Source organism: Mastomys coucha, unplaced genomic scaffold (assembly GCF_008632895.1).
Source record: "Mastomys coucha isolate ucsf_1 unplaced genomic scaffold, UCSF_Mcou_1 pScaffold9, whole genome shotgun sequence".
Lineage (NCBI taxonomy): Eukaryota > Metazoa > Chordata > Mammalia > Rodentia > Muridae > Mastomys > Mastomys coucha.
Window position 1 is genome coordinate 104,783,894 of NW_022196915.1, and position 11,229 is coordinate 104,795,122.

Below are 11,229 nucleotides of genomic sequence, written 5' to 3' on the forward strand. Positions count from 1 at the left end.
TTTCCTAGGTTTTCTATCTCCAGGGTTGTCTCTCTTTCTGATTTCTTTATTGTTTCTATTTCAATTTTAATATTCTGGATGGTTTGGCTCATTTCCTTCACCTGTTTGTGTTTTCCTGTAGTTCTTTAAGGGATTTTTGTGTTTCCTCTTGAAGGGCTTCTAGCTGTTTACCCTTGTTCTCCTGTATTTCTTTGAGGGTGCTATTTATGTCTTAAAGTCCTGTATCATCATCATGAGAAGTGATTTTATATCTGAATCTTGCTTTTATGTTGTGATGGTGCGTCCAGGACTTGCAATGGTGGGAGTATTGGGTTCTGATGATGCCAAGTAAATTTGGTTTGTGTTGCTTATATTCTTATGCTTACCCTGCATCATCTGGTTATCTCTATTGCTACCTGCCCTTGCTAAATCTGACTGGAGCCTGTCCTTCATATGATCCTGATTGTGTCAGAACTCCTCAGAGTCAAGCTGTCTCTGTGATCCTGGGATTCTGGGATCTTGTGACCCTGGCCTTGTTAGAGCACCCAGGAATGGAGCTTCCTCTGGGTGGAAGTTTTGGGAATGACTGCAAAGTTTGTGCCCAAGGTCTGCTCAGGGTACTAGCTGGCCAGAAGCAACCCAAGCCATTGAGCTGGCAGAGTTTCTGTGTGCCTGGTCCCGCTGGTCCCACTTACTCCCATTGTTGGTACAGATGTTATTTCCTCCTCACCATTGATCCTGGGTGTTAGAGCGCCTGGAGTGGAGCTTCCTCTGGGTGTTGTGGGACAGGAAGGAACCTGAATCACTGGGCTGGCAGAGTTTGTGTGCCTGGTCCTGCTGGTCCCAGTTACTCCCGATGTTGGGACAGATGTTGTGTCCTCCTCACTTCTGATCCTGGGCATGTTAGAGCACCTGGAGTGGAGCTTCCTCTGGGTGTTTTGGGAATGACTGCAGAGTTTGTGCCCAAGGTCTGCTCAGGGCACTGGCTGGCCAGAAGCAACCTGAGCCATTGGGCTAGCAGAGTTCCTGTGTGCCTGGTCCTGCTGGCCCCACTTACTCCTGTTGTTGGGACGGATGTTATGTCCTCCTCACCACTCCTAGGCATGTTAGAGCTCCTGGGAGTGGAGCTTCCTCTGGGTGTTGTGGGACAGGAAGGAACCTGGGCCACTGGGCTGGCAGAGTTCCTGTGTGCCTAGTCCTGCTGGTCCCACTTACTCCTGGTGTTGGGACAGATGTTGTGTCCTCCTCACCTCTGATCCTGGGCATGTTAGAGCACCTGGGGGTGGAGCTTCCTCTGGATGTTGTAGGACTGGAAGGCTAATTTTTATTATTATAATATAATCACACAACTCCCCCCTTCCCTTCCCTCCTCAAGCTCTGCTATAGATTTACCTTGTTCTTTTCCAAATTCATGGCTCCTTTTCTTTAATCATTGGCACATGTTTGTGTATGTGTGTGTGTGTGTTGCTATAGAATACAATCAGCTCAGTCCATATAACATCACTTATCTTTTTGTTTACAGCCTTACTATTTAGTATTGAATGATCAGTTGGCATGTTCTTTCCTAGGAAAGCTCTCAGCATTCCTTAGATCTTGTGGGCATTCAGCATTCAAGTTGACATGTCTATCGATGTCTTCCCTGTTCAGATCATGCTTAGGCATCCATGTTAGTGAAACCCCATGAGTGTAACTTTTCTAACACCTGTAGAACAGACACAGTCTCTCAGCAAATTTTATGTTCCTCTGGTTCTTGTCATCTTTCTGCCTCCTCTCCCCAGTGGTCCCTGAGGCATAGGTGCAGGAGTTGTGTTGTAAGTTTGTAAATTTATGTCTTGGTGTCAGATTTAATTTTATTTACAAGTTGACCCCTTTGTCTAGGAAATGTCAAAAATGTCTGAGACCTCATATAAACATTATTAAATGCAATATAAAGTTAGATAGTTTAGTTTGAATATAAGGTCATTTTTAAATTTCCTTTAAGATCATGTATCCACTTAATGTCTGATAAAAGTTACTAAGAATTCTATGTTTAGTATTCACAAGTGAGACCAAAACATTTCCTTTGTAATTCCTCAGATTAACTTGGGCCTAGATATCACTAACTTTGAAATTCTGACCTCCACCCCACACCCCCCCAACTCTGTTATTTCTGAACATTGGCTAATATAAACTTTGAAACATTTAACAGAACATAAAACAGAATCTTATTGTCACTGGAGCTTGCTATTGTTGAGATGCTTTTGTATGCCTTCTTGTTGGTTTATCCAACAGGAAAGTAATAATATTCCATTTGTGCTCTACTTTGGCTCAGTTGCACACCTCTAAGTTCTCCTGCCCCGGTGTGTTTGGCAAACATAACCCCTGAGTTACATCCTAATCATTACTACATTCATAATAGTTACAATAAAATTATTTTCAGAATAAACATCATTCTCTGCTGTGGAAGTGAAAGGTCAAGCAGTCCCATATTAGGCACAAAGTGAGGTCATCTAACCTCAGCTTCAGTGGAAAACCCACTCTGGGCCCCACCTGGTCAACAATGGCTCCCCATGAGCCCTGATGCTCAGCTGGAGTCAATGAAACCTACCCTGGGCTGAACTTGAAAAGCCATGGAAACGTAGAAGAAACGTCGTGCATTTCTTGATTCCTTTCTGACACTTTAGGACACATTCTTTCACTGGAGCATCAACTCTACTTCACGTGAAATGACAAAGTTATGAAAAATGGTAACAGGCAATGCCAGGTGCAGGCTGCAGAGCCTGTGGTAGATTCAAGAAATTTTCCTTCTGGAGTTAAAGGTTCTCCTTCCTAGTGTTGGTTAAGATTCTAAAGTTGCTTTAGCACATTTCAAATCATTTGTTTTTCCTACTGGTAAGGATCTGCATTGAAAATGGCAGACAGGGGCTGTCCGGTCTTCCAACGCATGATTCTGCCGCGATGCCCAAATCCAAGTGAGACAAGAAAGTTTCCGTAACAAAAACTGCCAAGAACGACTTGAAACTGAAGCAGAACCTGATAGAAGAACTTCGGGAGTGTGTGGACACTTACAAGTACCTCTTCATCTTCTCTGTGGCCAACATGAGGAACAGCAAGCTGAGGGCCATCCGGAATGCCTGGAAGCTCAGCCGGATGTTCTTTGGCAAACACGAGGTGATGATGGTGGTCTTGGGTCGAAGCCCATATGATAAATACAAAGACAACCTCATCGAGTCAGCAAAATGTTGAGAGGGGGAAGTAGGGCTCCTTTTTTACCAACCACACGAAGGAGGAGGTGAGTGAGTGGTTCACAAAGTATTCAGAAATGGATTTTGCTTGAGCAGGGAACAAAGCAACTTTAACTGCAATCCTGGATCCAGGGCCCCTAAAACAGTCCCTTCATTCCATGGAGCCACAGCTGAGGCAGCTGGGGCTGCCCACCACCCTCAAGAAAGGTGTGGTGACCCTGCTGTCTGTCAAAGAGCATGACGTACTAACCCCAGAGCAAGCCCGTGTCCTGAAGCTGTTTGGGTATGAGATGGCTAAATTCAAAGTGACCATCAAGTACATACAGGAGACCCAATCGGGAAGATTCCAGCAGATGGACGACAACCTTCCCGAGAGTGCACCTATGTCTGAAGGAGAGTCTGAGGAGGAGGATGACAGCTGACTCTGAGAGCCTGGACTAAGGCCTTCCAGCAAGTTCTTCATCTCCGCTGGACCGCCCAGGACTGCTCTCACCCCTCGGGAAGGAACAGCTATTTATTTTGCTATGGATAAAGATTAGGGAGGGTGCTAGGGAGTGGCTTTGTTTCTATAAAGAATAAAGTTGTGTCCGCAGATTGTAGACACGCTCCTGTAGACAACAGGAGACTGTTTAGTAAGAAGGCCTACAGCTTTGCACTCCCGGAGTTGGATTCCTCTCTGACCGCTTGAAGTGGGTTTACTCCTCAGCAAAGTTAATTCTCTGACAGCTTCATCACTTAGTACACAACATGCACACAGAGACTGACATGCACGCAAACCAGGGCTAAGACTGACATGCCGTGGGGCTGGTGAGATGGCTCAGTGGGTACGGTTCTTCCAAAGGTCCTGAGTTCAAATCCCAGCAACCACATGGTGGCTCAAAACCATCTGTGTGTGTGTCTGAAAACAGCTACAGTGTACTTATGTATAATAATAAATAAATATTAAAAAATAAATTTAAAAAAGCAGACAAAGGTAGAGTTTAAAAGAAAATATCAATTATTTCTAAAAATCAGAATAAAAATAACTCATCTTCACACTATTTGTTTTTGTTGTTATAGCTGAGTATGTAAAGAGTTTCTAACTAGTTTATCTCTGCCAAGTAGAGCGAATTCTAAGTTGAATGTTCCTTCTAGGAGCTTTCTTTCTTGTTGTGATATGATGACAAAGGAAGAGTTCTCATGAAGTAAGGCAGATCTGATTACATTCAAGTTCTGTAACTTACTACCAGTGTCATCTTTGAAGATCTCTTCTCTTCTCAAATATTTAGTTTATTCAGTACTAAATAAATACTAAAAGAACTAGTGTATACTCAAGTCTGTCTGTCTATCTATCACCTATCTATCATCTATCATCTACCTATATTTATCATCATCTACTTATTTATCTATCTATCTATCATCTATCTATCTATCTATCTATCTATCTATCTATCCTGTGTGTATCCATGTCAAAATATCTGTTTGCTTTATTTTCAAGCTTCTACAAAGAGCACATACTAAGACAGATCAAACTCATGTGACTCTTATCTGGGTGCCAAGCCAAGGGTAGACACACTGTACAATTCTCCTTCCCTTTAAGGATGGTCATTTTCTGATCACTTGAAAGCAGACAAGGCATTTTGCAGTGTTAGTCTATGAAAAAAAAAAAAAAAAAGATAGCATCCAGTCATTTAAGTATTTTATTTAAATAAACACATTTATCATTGCAATGTAATTCAAAATTGAAAAAACTTTGCCCCAATCTTGAAAAATACTTTGCCTAAGTAGTACAGGAGAGCATGGTATTTCTGTAAATTGGACATCAGCCTCATGTATTTTATCCTTTCTTCAGACGAGTACTCACCAAGCACAAAGCTAGGCTTTGTTGCTTAAAAAATCCTAGTTTCTTGTTTTCCATAGGTTTGACTTGCTGTGAGGTTTCTTTCCATCATCATCTTCGTTGACACTGGGCTCTTATAAACATAAAGTATGGCTTAGTTTTTGTCTTCTCTCTTCAAAATTTTACAAGCCGTGATAACATTCCCCTACCAAAGGCAATTTGTTTGGAGTTTGTGACAGTGCATCTTACCATGTCCTGGAGTTTTGCCTGATGTTTAGGCCTCCACTGCAGCCACAGTGGAGAATAGTGCTGTGACAACACAGGGAGGCAGAGACATGTCCTAATTTTTTTTTTTTTTTTTTTTTTTTTTTTAGTTTTACAAACATTCAGCCTTTATTTGAAATAAGGCTGGACCTTGCCATTTATGTGTAAATAAATATAAATATCTATAGCTGCTTGATAGCAGAGTTTGACAAAACATGCATAATGCAGAGCAGCTAAGATGCTATCAACAGATTAGATACTGTCTAAATATCTACCCATCATTTTCACCTGTCATTTATTTATATATCATCTATATCTATATAACTATAATCTATTCATCTATTTATCTATTATATATCTATCACATCTAGTTTCCTGTTATGTAACTATCATCTTCTAATAATCTATCTGTTTCACCTATGTATCCATTATGCATCTATCTCCTGTCTTGTATCTATCACATCAATCTACCTATCTACCTAACTACCACATCTGTCTGTCTATCTATCTATCTCTATCTATCTATCTATCTATCTATCTATCTATCTATTTATCTATCTATCTACTGAACTATCCATCATGTATCTATCTACCTACCTATCTCTAGGTATGTATGTATGTATGTATGCATCTATCTATCTATCTATCTATCTATCTATCTATCTATCTATCATCTGTGTGTATGCATATCTATGTTAAAATATCTGCTTACTTTACTCCAAGCTTCTTCAAAGAACACACGCTAAGACCAATGAAGCTCTTGTGACTGTGTCTCCTCCTCTGGGTTCCAAGCAGAGGGCAGAAACACTGCCCAATTCTCCTTTGATTCAGGGCATAGCAGGCCACTTTCTGACTGCTTAGAAGCATGCAAAGCATTGTACTGAGGCTGCCTGAGGTTCTCCCAGAGCATTATGGAAGCCACACCCATGTCTCCAGAGCAACTCTGATTTAATATGGTTGGCCCTTCATTCCTAGAGCATTCCTGTAGCTGTGAGGCAGGACTGGGCTGAGACTGGCTTAGGATCAAACTGGCTTCTGTAGAAAGGCAATGGGAAAAGTAGGGTTTCAGAAATGGAGCTCAAGAAGGCTCCTGTGTACCCTGTTCTTTCGCAGAGTGGCTTCTGTGGCTTCTGTGACAAACGGACCTCCAGTCTCTTCTGAAGCACTTCAAGTGACAAGGGTGTGATGAGCACTTAACCTCTCCCCTTTATGGCTTATAATCTGAGTATCAATGTCATGAGAAAAGATGGTTTGGGTTTTGGTTAGGTTTTGGTCTTGCATTTTTGGTTCTATGACCTTGTATGTTTCCCATACACATAATACATACAATACAAAAGTTTGGTCTATGGCTCAAATGAAACAGATAACAGTTAGAGCCTTTCCACATCAGATGAGCGATGCATGTTTACTATTAAAGCCATCAGTATTTATCTAGACTAACTGCTCAGCAAATGAAGGAATGAGTGGAGGATTCGCTTGGCTCCCACCCACCCCTATCTACATTCAAAAGGGTAAAAAAGTCTCCATAAACTTAGCACTGACATTCAAGATTCACGAAAGGAATACAAGCACAAAGATTCTGTCAGTGCAAATTCAGGCTGATTATCCAGACTCCTTGAGCATCTTTAGTATAGCCCATCCACTTGGCACTGCTATAAAGGCCAGAGATTCACACGGATGACTGTTGTCAACACTGACCTTCTCCTCTAATCTCTTCCAGGAATTTCTACTACATCACAATGTTGCGGGACCCAGTGTCACGTTACCTGAGTGAATGGAAACATGTCCAGAGAGGGGCCACATGGAAAACCTCTCTCCATATGTGTGATGGAAGGAGCCCCACCCCTGATGAGCTGCCTACCTGCTATCCTGGGGATGACTGGTCTGGGGTCAGCTTGCGGGAGTTCATGGATTGTAGCTACAACCTGGCCAACAACCGCCAAGTGCGTATGCTGGCTGACCTCAGCCTGGTGGGCTGCTACAACTTGACTTTCATGAATGAGAGTGAGCGAAACACCATCCTGCTGCAGAGTGCTAAGAACAATCTAAAGAACATGGCCTTCTTTGGGCTCACCGAATTCCAGAGGAAGACACAATTTCTCTTTGAGAGGACATTCAACCTGAAATTCATCTCTCCTTTCACACAGTTCAACATCACACGGGCTTCCAATGTGGACATCAATGATGGAGCCCGTCAGCACATTGAGGAGTTGAATTTCCTGGACATGCAGCTTTATGAGTATGCAAAGGATCTCTTCCAGCAACGCTACCATCACACCAAACAGCTAGAACACCAGAGGGACCGCCAAAAGAGGCGTGAGGAGCGGAGGCTGCAGCGAGAGCACAGAGCACATCGGTGGCCCAAAGAGGACAGGGCCATCGAAGGGACTGTCACTGAGGACTACAACAGCCAGGTGGTTAGATGGTGACCCTCTGCCTGCTCCTCTTTATGAAGGGGGATAAGCAGGCACCTCCTCCTTCTCTTGGATTACTTGGAAGAAGTTGGGCCATGATGAGAACCTCCAGCTTTATGTGACTTAATTTGGACACCTGCTTGCTCTTTGTCTTCATTTTCAATCCAGCTGGAGATTTTCCATCCTGTTCTTCTTTTCTAGACATTTTCTGATCACTGATATTGAGTGGGGGTGGAAATATATCCAAAAGACCACTGTAGAAGGGGTCAGGAAAGAGGCTTCAGAGAGGACAAAGTTTGTAGTATCTTTGCCACTCCCAACGGGTCAGCTTGGGATCCTGGAACCCACAGAAGCACACAGGAAAACCATGGATGCTCTGCTGAATGCAGCATGTTTCGCCCAATAGAACTTTGGTCTGTTTATAGAAAGAGAGAAAGACCCTTTTGTCCTTGTCCTTGGATGATCCTCTCACACAGTTTTGAATTTGGGAACCGTTCACATGAGGTTTAAATCATGAATAACATAATTCATCTCTACAGTCGCTTTTAAACAAAATTACTATGAAATTGACCATAGCTAGATACCACTAGGCTACAATGTTGGAGATCAAAGCCCTAAGGCACATGTCCACTCTACCTTTTAGGGAACAAGGAGTAGACACAAGGCAGGGCTAGTTGTGGCCCTGAGAAATGAATACTGGCGGGCCATCTTGGGAGATACACTCAATTAGTAATGACCAACGAGATTGTACTTTACTATTGTTCATCTTCCAGATAAAGAATAAATAAAAAAAATTAAAAGAGCAAGATCAAGGAAACCAGGAGGAAAACCTCCATGTTTCAAACTAGCTTATGACCTTAGCTGTTGAAAAAATGGCAGACTTTTACCTTTGAGGAGCAGTTACCTTCTCAGCCAGGGTCAGAATTCTGCTATCACAAAAGAAAAGATGTCGTCAAAGAACTTGGCTTAAAGTATAGGAGCTAAAACAATGAGCACATGTAATACATTCCAGGTCAATAAATGAATGGGGCCAGGAGATTCAGCACGGAATCCACGAGACCATTATATCAGGTGTTCGGAAGGATCCTGCACCTGAAATTTGCAGTGTCTCTAAACCACTATCTTCCTACATGATTATTGCCTGTTCTATGGCTACAGCCAGAAAACCAAGCTACTGTGTACAAAATTGGACCAAAAATATGCTGTATTGCCCTAGGCTTCTTGGTTTTGCCCGTTCAGTCCATAGCAGCAATCATTGCGCTGGAAAGGAATAGGAAGGGGGGAATAGAAAGCCTTCAGCTCACATTCCCCCGGAAGATCAGAGAAGGTAGAAGTTTTACAACACATTGATAAGATCAATCCTTTTAAGCAGCTGAAGGCCAAAGGCTTGAGACCCCTGAATTATATCCAAAGCCTATTTCATTGATGTCCTACACATTTGATGCTTAAGCCAGCTTTACATAAGCCACTTCTCAGACTTTAGAATGCTTTCTTTGGGGCTGAAAAGCCATCATGCCCCAATATGACATCATTACATGGCCTTCTTGGGTCATGTTCTAAGAGAAGCCTCATGCTGCACCATGAATATATCCAGACTAACCAGGTACATATTGCTAATCTTCATTATATAGCAGAGAAAATGAAGATCACAGATGGAATGAGGTTTCCATGGAGATCACGAGATAGACCTTACTCTCCACAGAGCACATTATCCATATCTACATTATGCTTCACATGTAGTGTAGATCTCCCTGCCATTTATAACAGAAGCCAGATGTTATTAGTCTGAAGTAGTAGTTCCTGATCTACAAAGATGGCATAATGCGATGAGACTACACTGCAGGGATCCCGAGCCCTTCTCCTCAGGTTGAGTCTTCCCTCATCTCCATCACACTAGTGAGCTGGAGAGATGGATAACTTCTTTTGCAACTGTAATTTTTGAGCTACACACAGATGTAAGTTTAAAGTGGACAATTAGTGGCTATTTAGTTGGTAGATATGAGACCTCTCAAAACATACGTGGGTCTCTTAATGATGATTGGCTTTGGAAGAGCAGAGAGGGAACGGTACAGCAGGCATGGATGAGAGCACATTCAGTTGTTAAGATCCAATGGTCTGCCAGAAAAGGAAACCTAAAAACGTTGACTCTTCTATCAATTGTGTGTGTGATAAACACACACAGACACACACACACACACACACACACACACACATCTTCAGGATTTTTTCAAGTAGAAAAATCAAAGCAAGCTAGAAAGCATCAGATTGATTCTTTTAAACTTACCATAGATCTTGTCAAGGGCTTCTTGGAGGCAGCCCCTTCTACCTTCACCCTTCATACTATGCCTCTGGGACCTTGGGGCTTATATCAGAAAGCTCACTGACACCCCACTCCTGAATGTACCGGAGGAAGGGTATGGCCTTCCTGCTAGATGAGAGCAGAGAGCAAGATGATGTGAGGAGACACCATCTCAGGCCAGTGCTAATTGAATTGGAAAGACTAGCAAGGCCTCTGTACCCATATGGCTCCATTTGCGAGCATCATAGTTGTCATGTCCCCAGGGTCCTGCATTGATAGAAATGGAGAGGTAGGATGTAGAGTGTTCTCTGGAGACTGAATGCCTAGTCTCATATCTACCAACTAAATAGCCATCCATGATGTGTACTGCTGTAGGAAGCAACAGTCCCAGGAAGCTAAGGATGTATGGGAAGTCTTATGTCCCAACACACATCAACTCTAAGCCTTAGAAGAGGAACAATTGCTAGGTCACCTCCACTTTCTGTGAGTCCTCCAGCTCCCAGTCAGGCATTTCTTCCTTCCCTTCTCTTGGCAGAAGCAGCATGAGAAAGTGGGTTGGCATATATATGGTGTGTGTGTGTGTGTGTGTGTGTGTGTGTATGTGTGTATGTTCGTTCACAGTTTGGGGAGGTGTAAGGGGTGTCTATTTACATACTATGAGGTTACATATGTGTGTGTGTGTGTCTGTCTACCTGTTCATGTTCTTATAGTGTGTGGTATGTCTAACTCTGTGTGTGTGTGTGTGTGTGTGTGTGTGTGTGTGTGTGCGTGTGCGTGTATCACATGCATTTTATTCGCATTTTGTTATGGGCTAAGACAGACTCTTTTGTGTGTCCTTCTAGTTTCCTTGATACTGGAGAAAATAACTGATAACCCTACCAAATCAATGTTGGCAACACTTAAAGAAAACTATGAGTTACTAAAAACATGAAGATGCTGCTCTATCAAAAACATACTCAAAAGTTAGAAGTAAAAGTCGTCATTTACTCAGACCATTAACACAAATGTCTGAGTGGAGAGGGCATTAATACTCTCCTGTTGCTTCTGCATCCTAACACGACATCCGCCTCCTGCCCTTCATCCTAACACAACATCCGCCACCTGCCCTTCATCCTAGCACGACATCTGCCTCCTGCCCTTCATCCTAACACAACATCCGCCACCTGCCCTTCATCCTAACACGACATCCGCCTCCTGCCCTTCATCCTAACACGACATCCGCCTCCTGCC

General features: G+C 42.8%; 1 protein-coding gene and 1 pseudogene across 1 annotated transcript in view; both read left to right on the forward strand.

The window, feature by feature from the left end:
• Nucleotides 1–10,958, forward strand: part of Hs6st3 (heparan sulfate 6-O-sulfotransferase 3) — a 748,118-nt gene extending 737,160 nt beyond the window's left edge. The window contains exon 2 of the mRNA XM_031361924.1: nucleotides 7,007–10,958. Within this exon, the coding sequence (XP_031217784.1) occupies nucleotides 7,007–7,715 (709 nt within the window). The 3' untranslated portion in view covers nucleotides 7,716–10,958. The remainder of the gene's footprint in view (nucleotides 1–7,006) is intronic.
• On the forward strand, nucleotides 2,917–3,625 carry LOC116084746 (annotated as a pseudogene).
• Nucleotides 10,959–11,229: the final 271 nt, after the last annotated feature.